The sequence below is a fragment of the Mobula hypostoma genome, chromosome 7 (assembly GCF_963921235.1).
Source record: "Mobula hypostoma chromosome 7, sMobHyp1.1, whole genome shotgun sequence".
Lineage (NCBI taxonomy): Eukaryota > Metazoa > Chordata > Chondrichthyes > Myliobatiformes > Myliobatidae > Mobula > Mobula hypostoma.
Genome location: NC_086103.1, coordinates 129122852 through 129150517, shown reverse-complemented (window position 1 = coordinate 129150517; position 27666 = coordinate 129122852). Strand labels below are relative to the sequence as shown.

Here is a 27666-nt window from a genome sequence, read left to right as displayed (position 1 = left end):
ATTGACATTGTCTCTCTTTCACCCTCTCTTTCCAAAAATGAGTTATGAATAATAGGAGGTAATGCCTAATGTTGATGTAAAATGCTTATTTGAGTTACTACTTTTGCATTTAATTATGGGGATTTAATGTACTATAAAAGAGAGAAATTGAATAAAAAACAACAGTGCTAGATTTACAGTGCTGATTTCATTGCTTCCATAGAGAAAAAAGTGCCTGACAAAGTGGATAGCAACACCTTGGAGAATCCAACACCTGCCTCTGTGAATGGCATTAACATGGATCTGATGGCCCTATCAATGGCAGAAATTGCATCATGCAGTTATGAAGCTAGGTAAATAAAGGATATGTAATTTTCAAGTTAATTCTAAAATGGAATATAGCAAGAGGAATTGCGAATTCCATATGAAATTTGTTGCAACTGATTGATTTATGTCTTGTTTATTGTCAGTATAGATACATTATAAATGTGATTAATTCAGGAGCTATTTATAGAAAACCCATCTGCTAACATTAAATCTAAGACTGTGGTAGCAGCTTGATGATAATCCAGTGGGATATCCTGAGAATGATCAAAAACATGTAATCAGCTAGTCAGTCATTTAAGAAAAAGAAGCTGTTCTGCTTAAGGCTGAATGGGCCAGCTGTTTATTTGGCTGTCTGTAATGACTGTCATCCACTTGGACTCTCCAGTTTTGGCTTTAAATATTGTATTTAGTTTGACCAATTAGATGTACTATGGATTTTGAATGTGATTGGTTTTATTGTCGTTCCTCGGCAGACAGACTGGTATTAAGAATGGCATGTTTTTTGGACAAGCAAAGAAGTTGTGCCCTGATCTTCAAGCTGTCAGCTACAACTTCAAAGCTTACAAAGAAGTAGCATCAATTATGTATGAAACGCTGGCAAGGTAATTTATTGCATGTAAAATTAACACAATTAATAAGTGAACTCATTGTTATATTTAATGTTATCTAAATATATAATTAAAGCAAGAAACAATAAATGTGCTGTTTACTGCTGCTAATCACTTAGTTGCACTTCTATAAAAGTAGATGGTTCTGAGCTAGTTTATTTTAAGCATCATGGAAGGAGATGGTGGCAGGGATGACAGCAGAGCAACAGTGGTGTGAGTTTCTGGGAGAAATGAGGAAGGCGCAGGATAGATTTATTCCAAAATTAAAGAAATACTCAAATAGCAAAATAGTACAATCGTGACTGACAGTAGAAATCAAAGCTATTGTAAAAGTGAAAAGGAGGGCACACAACAAAGCAAAATTAGTGGGAAAACAGAGTATTGGGAAGGTTTTAAAACCCTACAGAGACCACCTAAAAGAATCATTAGGAGGGAAAAGATGAAATATGAAAGCAAGCTAGCAAACAATATCAAAGTGGATAGTAAAAGTTTTTTCAAGTATAATAATAACAGGTGCCGGAGGAATAACAACGGGGGTCAAGGAGATGGCAGATGAACTAAATGTTTTGCATCAGTCTTCACTGTGGAAGACACTAGCAGTGTGCCAGATGTTGAAGGGTGTGAGGGAAGAGAAGTGAGTGCAGTTAACTATTACAAGAGAGAAGGTGTTCAAAGGTGAAAGACCTAAGGATACATAAGTCACTTGGACCAGATGAACTGCATCCTAGGGTTCTGAAAGAGGTAGCGGTGGAGATTGTGGAGACATTAGTAATGATCTTACAAAAATCATTGGACTCTGGCATGGTGCCAGAGGACTAGAAATTGAAAATATCACTCCACTCTGAGAAAGGAGGAAGGCAGCAGAAAGAAATTATAGACCAGTTAGCCTGACCTTAGTGCTTGAGAAGATATTGGAGTCAATTGTTAAGTATGAGGTTATGGAGTACTTGGAGACAGAGGACAAGATAGGACAAAGTCAGCATGTGTTCCTTAAGGAACAGTCTTGGCTGACAAACCTGTTGAAATTCTTTGAAGAGATTACACGTAGGATAGATAAAGGGGATGCAGTAGATATTGTATATTTGGACTTTCAGAAGGCCTTTGACAAGGTACCACACATGAGGCTGCTTGCCAAATTAAGAACCATGGTATTACAGGAAAGTTACTGGCCTGGTGAGAGCATTGGCTGTTTGGTAGGAGACAGCAAGTGGGAATAAAACGATCCTTTTCTGGCTGGCTGTCAGTGACTAGTGGTGTTTTGCAGGGGTCAGTGTTGGGACAGCTTTTTATGCTGTGTATCAATGATTTAGATGTTGGATAGATGGCTTTGTTACCAAGTTTGCAGATGATACGAAGATTGGTGGAGGGGCAGGTAGTATTGAGAAAAGAGGTAGGCTCCAGAAGGACTTAGACGGATTGGGAGAACAGGCAAATGAAATACAATCTTGGAAAATACATGGTCATGTACTTTGGTAGTAGAAGTAAATCTGCAGACTATTTTCTAAACGGGGAGAAAATCCAAAAATCTGAGATTGTCATGTACCCCGTGACGGGAATTAAGAACCAGCAGAGATGGAAAACACTTTGGAGTCCAGTATTGCTATAAACTAATAATATTTATTAGTAACTACACAATAAAGTAATATAAATGAAGATAAATCAAACAGGTTAGCAATGATTACATAAAAGTAAGTAAATCAGTAAATGTGGAAATATATCTATGAAAAACCAAGCTTCTTTAAGTCTAGAGGTAAAAAGATACAGTCTTACGATGATGAGTAAAGTTCAGTTCATGGTATTTAGTTGAGTAGTGATGGAGAGAGAGAGATTTGAGTCTTCAGGTGAGCTGATGCAGTCGATCTTCTCGTCGTCCTCCGAAATCCTTTAAAAGTCACCGACTGTGACTTTAACAAAGGGGACCAGTTTTCTGTAGTGGGGCTATCCCCCAGGCGAGGGTGGACACATGGACAACTCCCCACCAGTCAACCGTTTTTCCTCCTTCCACTGCAAGAGCGATTGGATCGATCCGCCTGATTGATCCTCCAAAACCCACTTTTCCTGCGGGCACAACAATGCTCATTGTGTCCATATCATGTGTTTGAGGTCTGTATCATCTGACCTCCTATTTATCTTACCGTACTGAGCATCAACTGTCATTCAAATAATCCCTCCTTCCTTTGTCTGTGAAGAAATGCACAAGCAGGCCAACTGTCCTTGAACAAGTAATATCAACAATCTGCCTTCGGTCACCATAGCAAGTTTCGAGCTGCTGGGTGCTGTCTCCAAACCCAGTTCAGTAGAAATCCAAAGTTACTTCCAATGCCTTAAAGTGACAGTCCAACCGTTAATCTTCGTCTCTCTCTCTCTCTTCTACAAACAAGTCATCGGTGGTAAATAACTCTCTCTTTCTTTTCAAAAGCAAAGTTAATAGGGGTACTTCAGGATCCCCTCACAGAGATGCAAAGGGATTTGGGAGTTCTTGTGCAGAACAATGGTTTACTTGCAAGTAGAGTCGGTGGTGAGGAAGGCAAATGCAATGTTAGCATTCATTTCAAGAGGTCTAGAATACAAGAGTAGGGATGTGATGCTGAGGCTTTATAATGCACTGTTGAGGCCTCACCTTGAGAATTGTGAACAGTCTTAGGCTCCTCATCTAAGAAAAGATGTGCTGGCATTGGATAGGGTTTGGAGGAGGGTCACAAAATTGATTCCAGGAATGAAAGAGTTATCATACGAGGAATATTTGCTAGCTTTGAGTCTGTACTCACTGGAATTTAGAAGGATGTCAGGGGAATATCATTGAAACCTTTCGAATGTTGAAAGGCCTAGACAGAGTAGATGTGGAAAGGATGTTTTCCATGGTGGGGGAAGTCTAAGACATGAGGGCACAGCCTCAGGATAGAGGGGTATCCATTTAAAACAGAGTTGTGGAGAAATTTCTTTAGCCGGGGCTGGTGAATTTGTGGAATTTATTACCACAGGCAATTGTGGAGGCCAGGTCGTTGGGTGTATTTAAGGCAGAGCTTGATAGGCTCTTGATTGGCCATGGCATCAAAGGTTATGGGGAGAAGCCCAGGGAATGGGGCTGAAGAGGAGGGAAAAGGATCAGCCATGATTGAATGGTGGAGCAGACTCGACAGGCCAAATGGCCTAATTCTGCTCCTATGTCTTATGGTCTTATATTTGCTTATATGAGTAATACGGATACGAAGATACAAAATTTTAGCCTCCCATTTGTCTGAATAATAAAGGGAAACAGCACTCTCCCATTGAGAATGTTTCACACTCGAAATTGTAAAATCAGTTCATGTTTGATGAATGTAGTCTTTAGAAAACATGAATAATGGGATTAAGTCGTAGTATGTGTACAATATTTCAAAAGCTTTAGTTCCTTGGTTCATGAGGAAATACAATCGAATTATTAAAATATCAGTTAATGAATATGAAACGGTAAGTGGATTAGAATTTCAGAAGAGGATTAAGCTTTCAGTCCTGTGAATCTTTTATCAGTCAATTAGATTATGGCTAGATTGAAGATCCCAGTGATGATGAGGAAGGAGACATTGGGGTTCATAGTTTTGTGCTATTAATACAGAGCGGATATCTGCCTGAGACAGGATATGGAGTGCAGTTAGCATGACAGTAGATAACTGCCTTGGTAGGTAGAAAGGTTGACACTTAAGTATTAGATATTCTGGGTCAGGGGAACAGGAATGGAGCAAGGCTATCAAGTTTGAGCATAACAGTGCCACCCCTTTCTTTGAATATGCTGCTATCCAGCCCATAGGATGGAGAAACATTCTGGCTGGAACACCATGTCTGGAGAGTTGGCAGTGAACCATCTCTCTGTGAAGCAGAGTACTGGGCAGTCCCTTGTATCCCTCCGATAGAGCAGTCTTGCTGTTAAGTCTTCTGTCCTGTTCTCCAGCAATAGTACATACTACATTGGCTAGAAGGATGCTTTGGGGTTGTCTCAGTGCTCTTCAGTCTTACCTGAAAGCCTCCCCAACATCCTTGCTTTCTTGCACAGTGCTTCCAGATGCTACTTATATTCAGGTCTGTAGAGTCCATTTGGTGATCGTAAGATCACTAATGCATTTAAATGGCTTACAAGCCTGTTTGTTACTGCTGTATTTTTGGCTGCAGATTTGAGCTTTAAAAGTTCAGGACATGAATACAAATGTGTTTTACTGCCGGCTGACTGCAAAGCATTACCTCTGGGACCATTTTTGAAGAGGAGTCTCCAGAATTTATTGCTGAAAGGGTGATTTCTCATAATCGGATTTATTATTGCTGAGAGATTATATGAAATGTGTTGTTTGTGTCAGCAATACAGTGCAAAAACAAAAAAACTATAAATTATAAAAACTAAATAGTATAAAAAAAAGCAATAATGAGAGTGTACTCATGGACTGTTCAGACACACTATCTATATAGTGCCTTGGAAAAAGTATTCAGTCCACACAACTATTTTCATATTTTACCGTCTCATTTTCTAAACTTAAAATATATTGAAGTAGGATTTTTTGAGCGAATCTACAAAACGTTGTGCGTTGTGTCAAATCAGAAGAAATTTCCCAGAACATGTCAATAAATTAACTGACATAGCTTGAGCAATTTTGCAAGGAGGAATGGGCAAATTTTGCTCCATCATATTTTGCAAAGTTATAGAGACTTATCTAAAAAGACTACTGGCTGTAATAGCCGTGAGAAATAGTTCAACTAAGTACTGAGCAAAGGGGGATGAATACTTCTGAACTGACATTTCAGTTACTGAATTTTTAGTTTTTCATGCTTAAGTCACCTTTGTTTAAAAAGGCTTTGAAGTTAGATATCTAAGTGCGAGTGTTGAATCCACTTTAGTCTGACGGGCATTGACATTGACAACACAAAAATGGTGTAATTTTGAAATCAGTGCAGACTACTTTTGTTTGGCCACAATCAGTGTCCTGGAATGGGCAAAGAAGTGGCAGATGGATTATAGTGTAGGGAAGTGTATGGTCATGCACTTTGGTAGAAGGAATAAGGTGTAGACTATTTTCTAAAGAGGGCAAAAGTTTGAAAACAAAAGGTACAAAGAGACTTGGGAGTCCTTGTGCAGAACTCCCTAAAAGTTGACTTGCAGGTTGAGTCGGTGGTAAGGAAGGCAAATGCCATGTTAGCATTCATTTCAAGAGGATTAGAATATAAGAGTAAGGATGTGATGCTGAGGTTTTATAAGGTACTGGTCAGACTGCCCTTGGAGTACTGTGAGCAGTTTTGAGCTCCTTATCTAAGAAAAAAATGTGCTGGCATTGGAGAGGGTCCAGAGAAGGTTCACGAGAATGTTTCCGAGAATGAAAGGGTTAACATATGAGGACCATTTGATGGATCTGGGCCTGTATTCGCTGGAGTTTAGAAAAATGAAGTAGGATCTCATTGCAACCTGTGGAATATTGAAGGGCTTAGACAAAGTGAGTGTGAAAAGGCTGTTTTCCTCCAGTGCATGAGTCTAGGATTAGAGGGAAGAGCCTAAGAATAGAGAGAGACATCTGTTTAGAACAGAGATGAGGAATTCCTCTAGCCAGAGGTTGGTGAATCTGTAGAATTGGTTTGCTATGTATGGCTGTGGCTGCCAAATCATTCAGTATATTTAAAGCAGAGGTTGATAGGTTTTTGGGTATTCAGTGTGTCAAAGGTTACAGGGAGAAGGCAGGAGAATGGGGTTGAGAGGGATAATAAATTGGCCATGATGTAACGGTGGAGCAGACTTGATGGGCCAAATGATCTAATTCTGCTCCTATGTCTTATGGTCTTATGGCTCTGCATGAAATTTAGAATACCTGATTATGATCTTTGTATCTTAATGAGTGCATTCAATATATGAGAAACTGTCACAAATTCTCCAACTACAGGAAACAGTTTTTTTTCTTTACTCTATGGAATGCCATGATAATTATAAGAACTTCTGTTAATTATTATTTTAGCTATTAAGCCTTTACATAGTGTTTCAGAAATACATAAATATATACAATCCGGTGTGCAACAGAACAGACTTGAGTCCCCTGTATATGATTCCTTTTGCCTAACTTCCTGTCAAGATATTCTTGGTAACCTCCTCCAATATTATGATACCACCTCCTAACTCTGCCCAACAGTGCACTTAGATTTCAACATTTGACAGTCAAAGGAAACTTGCATTCTGAATTATGATCTTGATTATAACTATATTCCAGCATTAAAAAATAAGTACAACCAGTATTTTAAAAATTACCACTGCATTATATGTACTAATTAATTTCCCTTGTACATTTAGCTATACTTATGATATTGAAGCTGTCAGCTGTGATGAAGCTCTTGTAGACATAACAGCAATTTGTACAGAAACTGGTTTGACACCTGATGAGATAGCAACTGTTATTCGCTCTGAGATTAAGGAAAAAACACAATGTACTGCATCAGTTGGAATGGGTATGTATATAGCAACTACAAAAAGACCTTTAAATTCTTCAGTGTCATACTTTTATAGTTTCTCAGTTTAAATAGAAAAAGGCACATGCATACTTCCTGCACAAAGAGAAATGCAGCCGTTCCTCTAGAGCTCACAGATCTGCATTTGACCAGTGTTGCATATTTAAAATGCTCATCTTTATGTTTAAACGTCATCTTCCTTAATATGTAAGTTTTTCAAGCTCTAGCATTCATCAAGAACTCTTCACAATTTAACATTTCTGGTCCTTGGTGCATCCATGCATCATTAAAATTATAGCTAACAGCCACATCTTCATCCATTTAGATCACAAGCTTTCCTCTTTAAATCATATTTTTCTATTGTAAGTGGTATTTTTGATCATTAGGTTTTGTCAGATCTCATGGTCCTAATATGGAGTAAAGAATTACGTTTTGGAGGTGAAGAAAGAGTGGTTGGCTTTGACATAAAGGCAGTGGTGCTAGGAAAGTAACTGCCTTACAATGATCAGGGTTCAATCCTAACCTTATACCATCTGTATTTTCCCCCTGTGACCGTGGGGGTTTCTCCTGGTTGTTCCAGTTCCTTCCCATATCCCAGGTGCTAGGAGAGCAGTTGCCTCACTATGCCTGTAACTAGGGTTCAATCCTAACCTCGTACCATCTGTATGTTCCCCATGTGACTGTGGGGGTTTCTCCTGGGTGCTCCAGTTTCCCAAGGATGTGGGTTGGTAAGTTAATTACCATGGAAAATTGCTCCTGTTGTGTGAGGACAATCTGGAAGAGTTGACCAAATGTAAGGTAAATGGGATTAATTTAGGATGTGTAGATGGGCAGATGATTCATGTGGAGGGCCTGCTATTGTGATGTCTCTCTCTAATACACTAATTGACCAGTCATCTTCACTCACTTCATCAATGACCTTCATACCTGCCTTCCATCATAAAATTAGAAGAGGGGATGTTTGTAGCTGATTGCACGTTTTTCAATAGCATCTGCAATCCTGAGCAAATGAAGTAGTCCACATGCTCATTTAGACAATATTCAGGCTCGGGCTGATGAGTGGCAAGTAATATTCACAGCAAGGATAACCTTCAACAAAAAGAATGCAACTGCCTGTCTTTAACATTCATTTTCATTACTGTGGTTGAGTCTTCTGTCATTGAATAAAACACAACTTGGTCAGCCACTAAGTACTGAGGCTACAAGAGCATGTCAGAATTTGTATATCCTACTATGTGACTCACTTCCTAATCTACCTTGTAAGTTTTTCTGCCATATATAAAATGCAACTGCAAGGACATTCAAGAAGCTAGTTATCATCAGCACAAAGCAGCTTCTAGATATGATGTGCACCACTCAGAAAAAAATCATTCCCTGTACACCTGCAGTGTGTTCTATCTGTAAAATGCACTGTTGTTCCTTACTTTATTTGCTCCATCACACCAAACCCACAACCTCAATCATCCAAGACAGAGTATAGTACAATACAGGTACAGGCCCTTCTGCCCACAGTGTTGTTGCAAACCAGCTAAAAACAAATCAGAAATGCCCAAAACCTCCTACTACACAATGTCCATATTCCTCTGTCTTCCTAGCATTCACATGCCTATCCAAACATCTCTTAAAAGCCTCTAATGTATTTGCTCCTACCGCCATAACAGGCTGTGCATTCCAGGCATCCATCACTCTGAATAAAGAAAAAACTTGCCTCTCACATCCCCTTTGAACCTATCCCCTCTCACCTTCAATGCATGCCCTCTGAGTGAACCCTCTGTTGGTCAGGGTTGACCATGGATGTTGCATCCTAGCTGGGTAGATACACAAGTCTGGCTAGTACAATGTGGAGAACAAGTTGTTGCCCTTGTAGCAAGCTCCCCCTCTCCACACATCTGATGAACCCAAAGGAACAGCAGAGACTGATACAGTTTGGTATCAGCAGCATCGCAGGAGTTAACGTTCGGCGTTGAACTCAATGCCTTATGGACTCCAGCTCCGGATTTTTCCATCAGGGTTTACTTCCAAAGCCTGCCCCATGAATGGGTATAGCTGCAAGGCACTGGAGGTTAGAGATGAGAGTTTTCCTTCTCCTAGATGAGCTACCAACCACGGCTTATGAGCCCCATCTATCCAAAGCAACTGGTTTTAAGGTGCCAGTAACCCACCTTTGCCCCTTCTCCTATCAGTAGAAACAGATTTGCCGGGCTTACTCTATCTATGCCTCTCATAATCTTAGAAACCTCCATTCGATCTCCTCTCAGCCTCCGCTGCTCCAGAGGAAACAGCCCAAGTTTGTCCAGCCTCTCATGATAGCACACGTCCCCTAAACCAGGCAGCACCTTTTCTGCACCCTCTCCAAAGCTTCGATGTCCTTCCTGTAGTAGGGCAACAAGAACAGTATGCAATACTCCAGATGTGGCCTAACCATAGTTTTATAAAATTGTGTCATAACCTCTTAACTTTTGAACTCCATGCCTCAACTAATAAAAGCAAGCATTCCTAAGCCTTCTTAACCACTCACTTTCAAGGTGCTATGAACTTGGACCCCAAGGTCTCTCTGCTCGGCAACATCATTACAGGCCTTGCCCTTAACAGTGTACTCTCTCCTTGCATTCGCCCTACCAACACCTCACATTTATCTGGGCTAAACACCATCTGCCATTCTATATCGCACTGTATTCTGCCTGTGTTCTACACTATCCATGACTCCACCAATCGTGGTATCTTCCGCAAACTTAATAACCCACCCATCTATGTTTTCATCCAGGTCAGTTATATACATCACAAACAGCAGAGGTCCCAGCCCAGATTCCTGTGGAACACCACTAATTTCAGACCTTCAACTCGAATAAGTCCCTTCAACCTCTACCCTCTGTCTTCTATGGACAAGCCAGTTCTGAATCCAAATAGCCAATTGGCCTCGGATCCCGTGCATCTTAATCTTTTGGATTAGTCTTCCTTGAGAGACTTTGTCAAACTCCTTACTAAAATCCATGTAGAGAACATTCACAGCCCTACCCTCATCATTCTCTCTCGTCACCTTGTCAAAATACTCAATTGAGTTGTTACAACACAACATGCCCTGCACAAACCCATGCTACTCTCTCTAATAGGCGATGAATATCCTGATGCTCGTATATCCTATCCCTAAGAATTTTCTCTAGCAATTTCCCTACAACTGACATGAATCTCACCGGTCTATAGTTCCCTGGATTTTCCCTTGTTCTCTTCTAAAATAGAAGTACATTAGCCACTTGCCATTTCTTTGGGACCTTGCCTGTGCCTGGAGAGGACATGAAGATACTGGTCAAGGCTCCAGCGATCTCATCTCATGCCTGCTTCAATAACCTAGGGTAAATCTCATCAGGCCCTGGGGACTTACCCACCTTGGTACTCATTAGGAGGCCCAACACTTCCTCCTCCTCAATCTCCAAGCACCCTAATATATTTATACACTCAGCACTGATCTCCTGGTCCTCCAGGTCCTTTTCCTTGGTAAATACTGAGGCAAATTACTCATTAGGTACTTCAGTCATATTCTCTGCATCCAAACAAATGTTCTCCCCTTTATCCTTGAGTGGCCCCACCCTCTCCTAGTTATTCTGATGCTCTTGATGTATGCATAGAATGCCTTGGGATTCACCTTAATCCTACTTGCCAAGAACATTTCATAGCCCTTCCTGGCTTTCCTAGTTTCGTTCTTTAGTTCTTTAATGGCTTCTTTATACTCCTCATGTGCTTCGTTTGATCCTAACTTCCGAAGCTTTACATACTTTTCCTTCTTAAATAAATTCATCACCTCTCTGGTCATCCAAGTTCTCTTATCTTTCCATCCCTGTCCGTCCTTCTAACAGGAACATACCTTACCTGTACTTTGTGCAATTTATCTTTAATACCCTCCACATGTCTGATGTGGACTTGCCAGAAAAAAAGGTGCTCCCAATTGACTCTTCTTAGTTCCTGCTTCGTAATTTGCCGTACTCCAATTTAAAACTCTCCCGCAAGGACCATACCTACCCTTATCTATAGCTATCTTGAAAGTTAAGGAGTTATGGTCACTGTTCCCTAACTGCTCACCTACTGAAAGATCAGTCACCTGGCCAGGCTCATTGCCCAATACCAGGTCCTGTACAGCCCTTCCTCTCATTGAACTGTCCACATACTGATTTAAGAAACCTTCCTGGATATACATAACAACTTCTGCCCCATCTGAACTCCTTACACTAAGAAGGTCCCTGTTTATATTAGGGAAGTTGAAATTCCCTATGACAACAACCCAATTATTTTCACACGTTTCCTTAATCTAATTACATATCTGTTCCTCAATGTCCCGGTGGCTGTCGAGTGATTGCACCCTACCTATTCCTGAGTTCTACCCACATGGACTCGGTGTTTGATCCCTCCATTATGTCACCCCAGACTGGAGCTGTGATTAGTAGTGCAACTCCCAACTCTTCTCCCCCACCCCCACCTCCTTCTCTATCTTTTCTAAAACTTTGAAAACCTGGTACATTAATCATTCATTCTTGCCCTCTCTCAACCAAGGTTCTGTAATGGCCCCAACATTGTAGTTCCATGTACTGATCCATACCCTTAAGTTCATCTCCCTTACCCATAATACTCCTAGTATTAAAATATACACACTTCAAACTATCTGACCCATCCTACCTGTTACTTTGATTCTGCCTTTCAGTACTTTCTCTGACATCTACCTTCCGGTCAGATCCTTCCTTTACTGACCTGGTGTTCCAGTTCCCACCCCTGTAAAACTAGTTTAAACTTTCCTGAGTAGCATTAGCAAACCTCTCGGCCAGGATATTCGTTCCCCTCCAGTTCAGGTGCAACCCGTTCCTCTTGTACAGATTACCCCTTCCCAGAAAAAGTTCCAGTGGTTCAAGAACTTGAAGCCCAGTCCCCTGCACCATCTCCTCAGATGTTCATTCATCCATCCATCCTATCGCCTCATTCCTACCTGTACTAGTCCATGGCACCAGCAGTAATCCAATGGAACATCATCTTCAGGTTCCCCTACAAGTTGTACACCATCCCAATTTGGAAATTTATTGACACATCTTCATCATAAAGAGTGCAATGATTCAAAAACGTAGTTCACCATCAGCTTTTAAGGACAATTAGGCATGCAGAATGAATGCTGGCTTTGATAGTGATGCTGAGATCAAGAAAAAGGAATAAACTCAGAAATTCCAACCAGAGTTACATAGTTTATTTACCAAACATTTATTTCTTATGCATTGTTTTTCTCCAGAAGTCGTAATTATAGTTGAATAATTTTGATTCAGTGCAAGTTTACAACAAATCCCACCATTGATGACATTCATGGTTAAAACAGGTGTATTGGTTACACTGATACATAAGATTTGTGAAGGATTTTTTAACTTTAGGACAATAGCCTTTATTGTTTATTGGCCTAAGCTGGAAAGTACACAAGATCTCTAAATTGCTGCTATGACCTTGCTGCCCAAGCTTATGCATGAAGTATGCCTATTTGGATGACATGCCAGAAAATAATCAGAGCCTGCAAAATCATTCTAGCTGGAAGTATTAATGTCTTTCATAGATAAGCAAATGCTGAGAACATATACCAAAATGTAACATTCTAAGGGCCTGTATTGTGCTGTAGGTTTTCCATGTTTCTATTTACAGATGTACTAATGCTACTATTTTGCATTCAATAGGATCGAACATTCTGCTGGCCAGAATGGCCACTCGTAAGGCCAAGCCGGATGGACAATATTATTTAAAACCAGAGGAAGTGGATGATTTTATCAAAGATCAACTTGTAAGCAGTCTACCAGGCAAGTCAGATTAATTCATATAGATAATATTGGCAATTGACATTACGTGGAAATGAAGTGAAGCTGAATGCATTTTTATGTAATGACAAGAATTATCCCATCACATTTCACAACAAATATAGTACTTTGGAAGGTGCAGCAGTTAATTTACAGATGACAGCTTGCATTTATATGAATTTAAATGCATTGTATTGTATGAACTGGAATAAAGCAAATTGCTAGGATTACTCAGTAAGTTAGGCAGTGCCAGTGCAGAAAGAATCATTGATCTTAAGCAATTAACTATTTCCATCTCCACGGATGCTGCTTGACCTGCTATATCATTCCAGCAGTTTGTGTTATTGCATTTATGTTATGATTTAAAGTAGTAAAACATCCCAAGGCATTCCACAAGAGTGTCTTCTAACAAAACTTAGCTCCTTAATAGTAAAGGATCATTAGGACAGATGAACCAAAGTTTAGTCATTCATGTGAATTCTGAAGAGTAACCTTTAAAAACAGAGGAAATTATCCATGGAATCCTAGAACTTTAAACCTGAGGCAGCTAATGATAAAAGTCATAAGTGTGCAATAATTAAAATTATGGATGTACAAAGGCCTGAATTCAAGGCTTAGAGATAGCAGGTATCCACAGATGAGTAAGGGAGATGGAGAAGCCAAAGCAAGCCACGGTAATTTTTCTAAACGTGTTAAGGATTTTCAAATTAAATCAATGTTGTACTGACAACCTTTGTAAGTCAGAAAACTTTGTGGGCAGCAAAGTTCTGGATAGGTTTGTGAATAAGAGGCTGTACAGAAGAGTTGAGCCATGGTCAGTGTTGAATAACAGTTGTGCAAGTAGATGTTCTTAGTGATGGTGTGTAATGTGATTAGGAGCTGACCTCGGATTAATAGTGGCACCATTTGAAAATTGGTTCAGCTTCATACAGTTTGCCACAGATTTGTAGTTTGTGGCAAGGGAATGGCACGTAGTGTTGAAATAGCATAATGTTAGTAATCTAAATTATGCACTTTTTAATATGGTGTTCAATAGCATCAAACCAACTGAATAAGATTTAGAATTGTGAGTTTAAGAAGTAAAAATTGTAAATTGGTGCACTTGCATTAAAAAACTTAAATCAGGATACACATGATAATTCTACAATATACTTGTAGAGTTACAACACTGTACATCGTAGAAACTGGTTATTTACCCAGCAGGTTGCCATCAACATCTCTCACCTTATAAAACACCTTGCTCACTATGCCATTCTCTATTCTGTCTTTGCTATCCAATTAATTTTATTTTCTGCTCATAATTTTCTAATAAAAAATGCTGTTGATTTAAAATAAATTAGTGTATTTTAAGCAGTCATATATTGGGACAGGAAATATGCAAGTAATTATTTAAATGATTGACTTAATTTAAATATGATGAGACGACATTTATTCTGAGTAATTTGATAATTATATAAAACTGAATATTGCAATTGCCTTGGAATTTGTCTAAAAGGAACTGTAGCAACAATGCAACATTTGTTGAAGCCTTATTTAGTAGTCTGGATATTTTTCTTTGAAGGATAAATCTCAATTTAGAAGTTATTTTCTAATTTGTTAAAGAATGTCAAATGTATTTTTGTATTTTTGGCACAACTAAATAGGAGGAGTAAAATAAACCAAGTGCAAACATGAAACCCTTAAAGGAGAAATTAGCAGCTGAGTTTAATATTTATTTCCAGTTTCCTTCACCATTATTTCCTTTCCTTTTCTTGCATTATATTTATATAATTTTGATATATTTAGGAGTTGGAAGGGCTCTAGAATACAAAATGGCATCATTTGGTGTTAAAACATGTGGAGAACTGCAGCAGATTTTGATGCCAAGACTTCAAAAGGAATTTGGGCCAAAAACAGGCCAAATGCTTTACAGATTCTGCCGAGGTCTAGATGATAGACCAGTCCGAACAGAGAAAGAGCGAAAATCTGTATCTGCAGAAATTAACTATGGAATTCGGTTTAGTCAGGTAAGTTATTATTAATATTTTTGAGAACGTGCAATCCATAATTCATGTAAATCACAAGTTATTTCTGTATCTGAGCTTTATTCAAATCAAATGATTAGAATCAACTTTCAGTCTCTGAAAAGTACATCTAAATTGAAATCATTGCCAATAACAGCAAGTCTGTAATTCAAAGTCATTAAAATTTATAATCGTAAACCATTATTATACCATTGACCAGAATATCCCATGAACAATCAGGATTGGTGAGTCCTTATGTACATATTTTAAATCAGTGCAGCATTCTTAAAGCAAAATGAATAAAAATCTAAATACTGTATATATGACATAATTGCTTATGTAGAATAAAATGGTTCTTCATGGAATGTAGGCTGGAATTGGAAATGTAATACTACTTATCATTGACATGTATACTCAGTGGCCACTTTATTAGGTACATCTTTCCAGTACTGGGTAGGTCTTCTGCTGCTGCTGTCCATCCACTTCAAGGTTTGACGTGTGGTCAGAGATGCTGTTTGCACACCGCTGTTGTAACACATGCTTATTTGAGTTGCATTAGCCTTCCTGTCATCTTGAACGAACCTGGCAATTTTCCTCTGACCTGTCTCATTGACAGGGCATTTTTGTCCATAGAACTGTCACTCACTGGATTTTTTCTTCTGGTTTTTCACACCTATTTCTGTAAAACTCCAGAGACTGTTGTATGTGAAAACCCCAGGAGATTAGCAATTTCTGAGACACTCAAGCTACACCATCTGGCACCAATAATCATTCCATGGTTAAAGTCACTTTAATTACATTTTTCCCCATTTTGATGTTTGGTCTGAGCAACTACGGAACCTTTTGGCCATGTTTACAAGATGTTATGCATTGAGTTGCTGCCATATGATTGGCTGATTAAATATTTGCAGTAATGAGCAGGTGTACCGAATAAAGTGGTCACTGAGTGTATATAGGATATATACTCGATACCATGTCAATGAAAAGCTACACTTGTGTTTTCTGGTTTCAGTCCCCTTCATTTCCAGTCCCAATGAATGGTCTCAGCCAAAGCATCAACTCTATCTATCCCTCCATAGATGCCATCTGACTTGTTGAGTTCCACCAGCATTTTGTATGTTGCTCAAGATTTTCAACAACTGCAGTACCTCTTGTTACTTTTGAGACACATGTGAACAGCATTTATTTGATTAATAGAAGTGCTTGTTCACATTAGAGCTGATCTTTTGGGACAGCACTGGAGGGTTTTAGAGGAATATTTCTGGTATTGTTGGGCTAAGGAGATGTGTAAAGGGTATGAAGCTGATTTCCTCAAATACTGACAACTTATAAAAGACAGTGGTGTCTGAAAGGAAAGCTGTTGAAAGATGCAGCACACAAAATGCTGGTGGAACGCGGCAGGCCAGGCAGCATCCATAGGAAGAAGTACAGTCGACGTTTTGGGTCGAGACCCTTCGTCAGGACTAACGGAAAAAAGAGATAGTAACAGATTTGAAAGGGGGAGGGGGAGATCCGAAATGATAGGAGAAGACAGGAGGGGGAGGGATGAAGCCAAGAGCTGGGAAGTTGATTGGCAAAAGGGATACAAGGCTGGAAAAGGGGGAGTAACATAGGACGGAAGGCCTTGGAAGAAAGAAAGAGGGAGGCGAGCACCAGAGGAAGATGGAAAACAGGCAAGAAGTTATGGTGAGAGGGAAAAAGAGAAAAAAAAATTAGGGATGGGGTAAGAAGGGGAGGAGGGGCATTAACGGAAGTTAGAGAAATCAATGTTCATGCCATCAGGTTGGAGGCTACCCAGACGGAACATAAAGTGTTGTTCCTCCAACCTAAGTGTGGCAAGAATCTGAATTGAAAATCACATTAGTCTTTGAGCAGAGTAACTTGGGTATTGAGCAAACAACATAAACTCAGATAAATCAGCTTGGTTGAACAGGCCAACTCTGATTTGAATGCTAATGGAAGATTTTTTTAGTCTTTGTTTTTGCAGTGAAGATTTGTCGGCCAAGAGGCAAAGTAACTTGCATTCATGTTTTGAATTTATTTAATAGGCTTCTTTGATAACATAGACCAAATTCATGATTTCTACCCCTCGAAGGAAGTGCAGTGCGAACATCACATCATGCAGTATCTTCTGCAAGTCACACACCATCTTGATTTAGACATACGTCAGCCTTTCATTGTGTTTGGATCAAAATCCAGGCTCCCTCTCTAACAGCACAATGAGGCTATCTTCATTGCATAGATAGCAAAGATCCTTGAATATTTCATTTTTGTGAATCTCCTCTCCAGCAACTCCCTGTTTGAATTTTTCAAATCCACTGCCATACTTTGCACAGCACTAAAGTAGCCCTCATCAAAAACACAAATTATATTCCTTATTCTATAAGAATAGAAAGTGTTAGGAACACTCTGCAGGCTACATGCCATTTTTGGAGATGCACTGCATTAAAATTGAAGGCAATTGACCTGAAATGATGGTCTCTTTCTCTTCCCAGGGGGACTTATTAACTTGTTGACAGCTGGAGGCAATAATGAAAGTTGTGCACTTAAGGCCAGAAGGTTAACATAACAGGAAAGTCAGAAACGGAGAGGGGAAATCCTACACAAATTCTTATTATAACCCCTTTTTATTTTGTCTGCCTGCAACTCTGCTTCTAGGTTCTCCCTTAAAGTAAACACATTTTGATGCAAAGAATCTGATTTTACTTAAGCCTGTAATTTACAAAAAATAAGAACAGGTACTTATACCTGTTGCTATGATTGCCAACCTTTGTTGAGATATTTAGCAATTTAGGTAGAAAATCATGAACAAGTTTGAGAGTGTTGTATATATTGTTTCATCTTAATTATTCCTCTGCCTTATGGTCTTACTGTGTACAATTTTATTGTTTAGATTTTGAAGTGATGGTTTTCTTGTCTTTCCCTCTCAGACAAAAGAGGCAGAGCTATTTCTTCTCAGTCTTGTGCGGGAAATACAACGGCGACTGGAAATGTCTGGAATGCAAGGAAAGCGACTAACTCTTAAAGTGATGGTGAGAAAACCTGGTGCACCTATAGAACCAGCTAAATTTGGTGGGCACGGACTCTGTGACAATGTTACTAGGTAGGTTGAATTGTTAATGGGTGTTCGTAAACGTGAAAATGCGATTAATTCCCGCAAGAAATAATCTGAGAGAGAGGTTAGCTAAACAAGATAATTATTTTTCTCCTTCACTGCACAAATTTAAAAATATAGTGGTTTATTTAAAATAATGAAAATATCTCCAACATGATCTTTTTAACTTACTGGTTATTATATTTCTGCATTTGTCACTAGCTGCATAAGTCTTATTTGTATTGTTTCATTGTATTAGTCATCATTTCAAACTCTCCCCTTCTTTGGTGATTAACAATTAAAGCCATAATACACATCGTAATAGTGGACACAGAATGTTAAATTGTAACTAAGGGCAGTGTAGTGGCCAAACCAAACCTTAACAATTGCCACTGCTGGCGACCGTACGGATTTGGTATACTTGCACTCTGTAATTATTGCTCCAAAAGTCAATATGTATTTGATCCTTCATTAGCAATTAGCAAGCATACAATCTTGAAATGATAAAACTTAAGTGTACAAAGAATAAGTAACTTATTTCCCTCACTTTTACCACGCCCCACTGATGGCACTACTTATAATAAACTTCATAAACACACAACACAGTATGCAATGCAGACAGATGCATGACTCCTACAGGCAAAATTTCAGTAAAACATGTTAGAGCAATAGCCTGTTTGCAACTTGTGAATATTTAAATAAAATTTGGTTAATACTTTTTCGATCCTATAATTCCTTATGTTACTGGTTTGTTTCATTGTGTGTTGTGATAGTAATCTGAAGACTTATTACCCATGTCAAACAGGGTAAGTAAAATATGAAGGAGCAGTTAGTGTGTTTCCTACAAAATTTCGCAAACAATGGCTCATAGGTGGATTTTGTGGTTTGGAGAAAAAAAGAGTGGTTTAATAAAATATGCAAATTTTCCAAATGTGTGCATTCTTCTGGATATTCCCAGTTGAAATAGATTATGTCTCTTGAGGCTAGTGGTTTGATTTTTAACAAAAATTTACAAGAATATTCTTTATTCAGCCAGTATTTGGAGGGATTTTGTTCCTATTATGTCTTTATATCCTATCTTTTAATAGTTTGATAAATTGGATGGACTTAAGAACTTTGAAGATAGTTTTGCTATTTCTGTTTACTGAAATTATATTTTTAGATACAGTATGTTTAAAAGATAATCAAATTTGGTCATTGCTATGTAGAGAACTAAAAAGGCTGGTTGTATGCCATAATATATAGTAGCTGTGCAATATCCTGGTTAAATCTCCTCTAAGATCCAGTGATCAGATCTCAATGGACTGAGTAGGGTACTTAATTGAGTTGCTCAATATTTTAGCTAATTTAGAGTGATAAAGCAAGGCTCATCACAGGATCTATATACGACTGGTCTATCCACTACTTTGGATAAACTGCACTTTAAATACAGTGTTTAATTGTAACCAAGTAGGAAATAGAGCAATTAGTTATCTGGATTTCCAAAAGGAAGTTGGCATTGTCAACCAGAGGTTGAAACTCATGGACCTGAAAACAAATTATTGACCTAGTCAGGAATTATGGTAAAAGGACAGTAGGTGCTTCAAATGGCAGTCCTGGGTTAAATCCTGAGCTTCGTGCTATCTGTGTGGGGATTGCATGTTGTCTCTTTGACCAGATGGATTTCCTTCAGCTGCATCATCTTTATCCTATGTGTAGTTATCAGGGTTAATTAACCACTGTAAATTGCTGTAAACTGTAAAATGTGTAGCTGAGTGGTAAAATCTAGAGTAAGTTGATGACACTGGAGAAAATAATGAACAGGATTAATATCAGGTTAGCATAAATATGTGTTTTTGGTCAGTGTGGACTTGATGGTCCAAAGGACCTGTTTACATGCTCTATTCTCCCACCCACCTGAACTACTAGCCCTGTTTTTTTTAAACAACTTGGGTGATGGTATTGAAAGCCACATGCGCAAGCTTGCTAATAATGGAATGATAAGGCACCAATGAGTATAAATTGAAGCATTTAATTGCCAATAAATATTAATAGATCATGAATGGGGTAAAAAGCTGGGAAGTAGTTTTTTTAAGGTAGGTGTATGTGACATCTTCCACTTTAAATAGAATGGAGTACATCCTAAATTTTGAAAAGCTAGAAATATTGGAAATCCAGAGATGGGTAGGTTTTCAATTGCATTATTAATTAGAATATATTGTATACATGAACCTTAGTGAGTTTTCAACAACATCCCTCATGGTAAGCTGATTCGGAAGATTAAAACACATAAAGACTTGGTAGATTAAGAGTCAAAATCAGCTTGAACATAGAACTCAAATGGTGGTGATAGAGGGATGTTACTGTAACCGGAGGTCTGTGAGCTGTGGCATTCTACAAGAATCAATGATGGGATCGCGGGTGTGATATATGTAAATAACTTAGGTGAAAATGCTCGCTAGTAGGTTAGCATATAAAACAGCAGTATGTTTCATTAAGAGGTCACATTTGGAGTATTGTGTGCAGTTCTGGCTGTTGCATTACAGGAATGATGAGGAGGGTTTGGAGGGGCTGCCAAAGATTCTCACCATGATGTTGCCTGGATACGAACGTATTAGCTGCAGAGGGAGGTTATGTTCTGAGGAATGTTCCTGACCAGTTCAACCTTTTCCTAAGACTCTTGTCCTCAAGTTCTTGTTACATCCTTTTAAGTTATCTCCGCACTCTTTTGATCTTATCTACATCTTTTCTGTAGCTAGGTGACCAAAAGTGCACACAATACTCATAATTAGACACCACCAACATCCAATACCACTTCCAATGTCCCAGCTCCTCAGTATTTTGATTCATGAAGGCCAATGTGTCTAAAGCTTTATCTGCGACCCTATCTACCTGTCAGGGCTCTGCTAAAGTCGAGTATATAGACAACATCCACTGCCTTGCCTTCATCAACTATCCTCATACCTTTTTTGAAAAACTCTTTAAGATTGGTTAGACACAGCCTACGATGCACAATGCCATGTTGACTGTCCCTTATCAATCCCTGACTATCCAAATGCTTATATATCCAGTCCCTTAGAATACCTTCCAATAACTTGCTGACTACTGATGTCAAGCTCACCAGCCTATAATTTCCTGGCTTATTCTTAGAGCCTTTCTTATACAAAGGAATAACATTAGCTATCCTCCAATCCTCCAGCATCTCACCAGTGGCTAAAGACATTTTAAATATCTGTTCTAGGGCCCCTGCAATTTCTGCCCCACCCTCCCAGTGAGTCTGAGGGAATATCTGGTCAGGCCCTGGGGACTTACCCACCTTAATTTTCTTCAAGGCAGCAAAACACCACCTCCTCTGTAATCTATATACAGTCAATTACCTCACTGCTGCATTTCCTCACACCTGTACATTGTGTCTGTCTCCTGAGTAAATACAGTTGCAAAAAGAAAAACATCCATGTAAGATTTCCCCCATCTCTTTTGGCTGCATGCATAAGGTGGCCATTCTGATCTTCCAGAGAACCAATTTTGTCCCTTGCTATGCTTTTGCTCTTAATATATCTGTAGAAGCCCTTGGGCCTTGTCTGCTAGCATAACCTTATGCCCTCTTATAACTCACCTGATTTCCTTCTTAAATGTCCTCTTGCATTTCTTGTACTCCTCAAGTATCTCCTTCATGCCTATACCTGCTGTGCACTTCATTCTTTTTCTTAACCAGGGCCTCAGTATTGTTGGCAGAATGTCAGATGGTGACGAGGAGGCAGACAGGAGTGAGGTAGATCAGCTGGTTGAGTGGTATTGTAACAACAACCTTGCACAACGTCAATCAAATGAAAGAAGTTATTATGGACTTCAGGAAGGGGAGGTTGAGGAAACACACAGTGCTTATCAAGGGATGAGCAGTTGCAAGTTCCTGGGTATCAACATCTCTGAAGATCTGTCCTGGGCCAACATATTGATGCAAATACAAAGAAGGCACGATGGCAGCTATATTTCATTCGGAGTTTGAGGAGACTTGGTATGTCACCAAAGACGCTCGCACATTTCTACAGATGTATACCACAGAGAGCATTCCAAATGGTTGCATCACCATCTGGTATGGAGGAACCAATGCTGTAGAAAGTTGTCAACACAGCTAGTTCCATCATGGGAACTAGCCTCCCCAGCATCAAGGGCACATTTACAAGCCAATGCCTCAAAAATACAATATCCATCATTAAGGACCCCCATCACCAAGAACATTTCCTCTTCTCATTGCTACCATCAAAGAGGAGGTACAGGACCTTGAGGAGACACACTCGGATGGTTCAGGAACAGCTTCTTCCCTTCCACCATCATATTTCTCAATGGACAATGAATCCATGAACACTGCCTCACTATTTTTCCCTCTCTTTTTGCACTACTTATTTAATTTAATTTTAATATATACTAATTGTAATTTATAGTGTTTAAATTATTATTATGTATTGCAATGTACTGCTACCACGTAACAGCCAATTTCACAACATTTGCCAGTGATATTAAATCTGATTCTGATTGATTCTAATTTTGATTCTAAACCTGTTGTCCTTTTTTATTCTACAGGAACATACAAACTGTATACTCTCAATTTCATTTTTTAATGCCTCCCACTTACCAAGTACACCTTTGCCAGAAAACAGCCTGTCCCAATCCATGCTTGCCAGATCAGGCCTGCCCTTTTCCATAATTATTTTGAAACTGAAGGTATTATGATCGTTAGATGCAAAGTGTACCCCTCTACAAACTTCTGTTGCCTTCCCTGATTCACTTCCTAATAGGTGATCTGGTATCTTATTGTTATTACCAAAATAAACTTTATTCATAAATAAAATGTTATTTACAAGAATAAACTGTTCAATGCCTTTTTATTCTTTACATTCATAGTCAACGCTTTCCATACTGTTCTGTTGCTTTCATGTACTGCTCCCACTTGTGTAGCACTCTGGGTGGTATACTGCTACAATAATAATTGAGGGGCTTCCTTCCTCAGCCCGGCCCCTCATTCTCCAGAAGGAGAAGAACTGAACACTGTGGTGCTTCCCCACCGAGCCCTTGAAGCTTCAGTGCGTCCCTCAGCAGATACTGGCAGTCAGCAGCATTCCTTTATGAGCATCTCGATGTGCTGGCAGACCAACAAGTTTTGCATAGAACAAAAAATGTCTTTTACCAAGTTGATCATCTGCCAGTAGCACTTGATGTTTGTCCCTGGAAAGGACAAAGCTTTGTGTGTGTCCCTGGGAATGGCCTATAGATCAGAGAGACCCGTTCCACGCAGCTGCTCGGGATGAACTGTGACACAGGCCCTCTTATCTTTCTGCACACCCCTTTTCAAATCCACAGTCCACAAAGAAGTGAGCTACTGTCCCTTCACCACTACAGTTATCCCACAGGTGGTGTGCTGTGGGAGTGATGCTTGGGGCGTGCAAGAAGAATCTGAGTAGGAGGGCTCTCCTTCCTGCACTATCCCCTTAGCCATGTATTAAACTGTATTATCTTCCTATTTATGGCCTCACTAGCGTGTGGCATGGGTAGCAATCCTGAGATCGCAACCCTGAACTTTAACTTAGCACCTAACTCCCTGAACACATTTTGCAATATCTTGTCACCCTTCTTACCCATGTCATTGGTACAGATGTGGACTCATGACTGTTCTGACTGCTCATCCTTCCTCTTAGGAATGCTGTGGGCTTGATCCAGGAAGTATATGACCCTGGCACTCAGGAGGCAACTTACCATTTGGGAAACTCGTTCTTCTCCGAGCTTCCCATCTGTCGTCTTAACCACTGAATCTCCTATCACTACTGTTCACCTCTTCTCTCCCTTCCCTTCTGAGTACAAAGCCAGATTCAGTGCCAGAGACCTGACCGCTGTGGCTTTCCTCTGCTAGGTCTTTCCCTCAACAGTATCCAAAGCCATATACCTGTTGTGAGGAGAATGGCCACAAGGGTACTCTGCATTGGCTGGCTTTTCCCTCCCTCAGTTACTCAGTTACCTGTGTGCTGCACCTTGGATGTAACTACCTCCCTGTTGATCAACTCCTCCGCCTCCTGAATGATGCGGAGTTCATCCAGCTCCAATTCCTTAACACAGTCTGAAAGAAGCTACAGCTAAATGTATCCTTGCAGGTGTAGTCATTATGGATACTGGAGGTCTCCCTGCCTTACCACCTCCCACAAGAGGAGCATTCCATTATCCTGCCTGGCATTCCCATAGCTCAAACTGTGCAATAGGAAAGAAAGAAAGAAAAAATAAACCAAAAAGATATCTACCTATAGCCTCTGTCTCTTCTTACCAAAGCTTTCACTGCTTAAGCCTAACTTTTTTAGTGACCCTTGCCAAGTGCTTAGTTATGCACAATTCAGACTCCTCTTGGGAATTATGACATGTAGAATGTCCTGACTGCCCCGATTGCTTCTTTTGAAGTCTCTTTCCTGCTATGGAATCCAATATCTCCACAGGAACTGTACTTCTCTGAAAGATAAGCACATAACCAGGCAGGGAATAGAGGGTACAGACCATGTACAGGCAAATGGGGTTAGTTTAAATTGGCATCATGGTTGGCAAGGGAATCCTGGACCATAGGAATTGTTCCTTTGCTGTAGTGTTCTCCATTCTAATATTATAGATGTAGAAAATAATTCAGAGGACTATATAAAGCCATGCAAAAGTCTAAGGCACATGTATAGCTAGGGTGCCTAAGACTTGTGCACAATATTATATTTGTCAATGTCGAGAGGAGATCGAGTTTGTAAATTTGGCGGGAGCAAAGGAAGTTGGGAATGGTGAGGGTGGAGCACTACGTGAGTGGTGTGGGGCAGATGGCAGAGGAGGCGTGCCAGGGTGGGTGGGTGGTGTGGATGTTGACATGCCCAATCCTGAGACAACAAACAAGGTCACTTGATTTCAAGCAATTGATTTATTGATCGTCTCTCTGGTGCTTCCCACTCCCTCTCCTCTCCCTTCCCCTTTTCCCAATTGTGTTTCCTCTCCCTGCCCCCTTCCCACTCTCAGTCCACAATAGAGACCCATATCAGAGTCAAGTTTATTATCACTCACATATTACATGAAATTTATTTATTTTGTGGCGGCAGTACAGTGTAAAACATAAAATTATTACCGTACTGTGCAAAGGTCTTAGGTGGTTGTTGTTGAGCTGTTAAGTCAAGTCTGACTCTTCGTGACCTCATAGACTCCTGCACACCAAGCCTTCTTGTTGGAAATTGCCTCTCTAAGATCCCCCAAGGTCATATGCATCGTCTGAGTAATATTATCTATCCATCGTAACCTCTGTCTTCCTTCCTTTACCTTCTGCTTTACCTAACATGAACAGTGGACACATGAACAGAGACTTTAGCAAGTTCTAGAGATCTCTGCAGGTTTTTGCTGTTACCTTTGGGTCCTCTTTCACCTCCTTCAACATTGCGCTGTTGGTATGATCTTTGCAGGATGCCCATTCCTAGGAAGAGTAGCAACAGTACTGAGCTTCCTCAATTTGCAGACGATTTCTTTTACTGTGGACTGAAGATCACTAAGGTCTTTAGAAATGCTTTTGTAGCCTTTTGCTTTTTCATGCATCTCCACAATTTTTCTTCTAAGGTCCTCTGAAAGTTGTTTTGATTGAGGCATGGTGCACATAAAGAGATCTCGAGAGAGAGATGAGTAGACTCTTGTCAGTAATCTGACTTTGTGTGTCTTTTTTTGTATAGGGTAGGGTGCCTGTACAACCCACACCTCCAATCTCATCTCGTTGATGGGAACACCTGACTCCAAAAAGCTTTTGTAGGAGGCATTGCCCCAGAAATTCATATTTTTTGAACCTAGACTGTGATTGTGTAAATGTACTCAATGTAGACAAGAAGAAGTACAATTGTTGGTAATTGTTAATAATTTAGGCAGATTGTGTTTGTCTATTATTATCTGTTATTCACCTTAGATAAAGATCAGACCACATTTTATGAGTAATGCAGAAAACCACGTAATTGCGAGGAGTTCACAAACTTTTCTTTGCAACTGTATTTTCTCTAGTACTTGACATTTCTACCCTAGGAAAAAGATGTCATATATCCTCTCTGTGCCTCTCAATATTCTATATGAGGTAATTCCTCATCCTCCAATGCTCTAGCAAAAAGTTCAGAAACTTAACATGGTGATTTGTATTAAAATTTATCTCTCCAGCAGTACTTTGTTTGCTACTGGATACTGAAATGTTACGGGTTGTGCTATTCCTTGAAGTGTTTTATCATGTTTTTCAGTAAGATATGGATTTTGAATACACTATTACATATCCCTTTAATCTCAAAATTTGCTTATATTTGTGTAACATTAAATTGCTTAAATTTAACTTTTTAAATGCATTTTATTTTGTATATGATAAAAGAAGATAATTGAAATATAATAAATATGGTAACAGGAGCTGAACAGCATTTCTCTTATTTTTGTACTACCTATAATATTTTATATGCTACTGATGTCAGTAAGCTTGCATTTATTGGCTATTCTTGGTGGTTGCTTTAGGAATGTTGTCCTGGGCTGCATCCTGACAATTGCTAAAGAAAGGGTCAACTTCCAGGCTCTACATGAAACAGCAGGTTTTCTTTTACATAAAAGCTAAAGGGACCAGTTTAATATTTATAGCAGAGACTTTGGTTATTCATCCAGTGGCATTATGATATGGGACAAATAACCAAAATTTACGCTAACAAACTTCTATTGGCCGACATCACTCATTAGCACTCTGTTTTGTCTTGTTCATGTCTTTATTTTGTTGAACCCTCTGGTTTTTCATTTTCTGTATTTACCAGTGCCAGCTAAAGAAATCAATTTTTATTTCTATCATCTGTCTATAGCATTACAGTCAGCTCAAAAAATGTTGAAAAAGATTTTAAAGTATTTGCTGTATTTTTGATGTTAGTTTCTTCTATGTTTCTTCACTTTCAAAACACGTTGAACTTAAAAATTGTTTGATGCTCCATGAACACGACATAACATCCCAGCTTAAAGGCTCCTTGTGTTTGCATTATTGAGGATCTTTCTTGTTTGTGAACTAATAACTGAAATGTGAAAGAGAATAAGGAAAAATAATCAATTATATTCCATCAGATACCCTCATCTAATTCTGTGCATTTGTTTAGAATCTGCTTTAGTGGTTTATGCAATCAGATCAAATTCAAGCAACTTCATTTTTGCATAAAGCACTTTGCAGTTTTTTAACATTTCTTTCCTACTTTCATTGTTGTCAGCTTAACTGTCTCCAAATTTTGATTCTGCAGAAGTGTGACTTTAGATCATGCAACTTGCAGTGCAAAAATAATTAGCAGAGAAGTACTGAACATGTTCCATATGATGAAGCTGAATGTGACAGATATGAGAGGGGTAAGTTAAAAATTAATGATTAAAAT

General features: G+C 39.3%; 1 protein-coding gene across 4 annotated transcripts in view; it reads left to right on the top strand.

Moving 5' to 3' along the window:
* The window catches only part of rev1 (REV1 DNA directed polymerase), a 119927-nt gene that overhangs the window by 60009 nt on the left and 32252 nt on the right, over positions 1–27666 (top strand). For all 4 annotated transcript variants that reach the window (XR_010018701.1, XM_063053985.1, XM_063053983.1 and 1 more), the window contains exons 9-15: positions 203–332; positions 780–908; positions 7210–7364; positions 13058–13177; positions 14960–15180; positions 18108–18280; positions 27538–27640. Coding sequence is in view for 3 of the 4 variants with exons in the window: in XM_063053985.1 (XP_062910055.1) it covers positions 203–332; positions 780–908; positions 7210–7364; positions 13058–13177; positions 14960–15180; positions 18108–18280; positions 27538–27640 (1031 nt within the window). In the remaining variant the exon portion in view is untranslated. The remainder of the gene's footprint in view (positions 1–202; positions 333–779; positions 909–7209; positions 7365–13057; positions 13178–14959; positions 15181–18107; positions 18281–27537; positions 27641–27666) is intronic.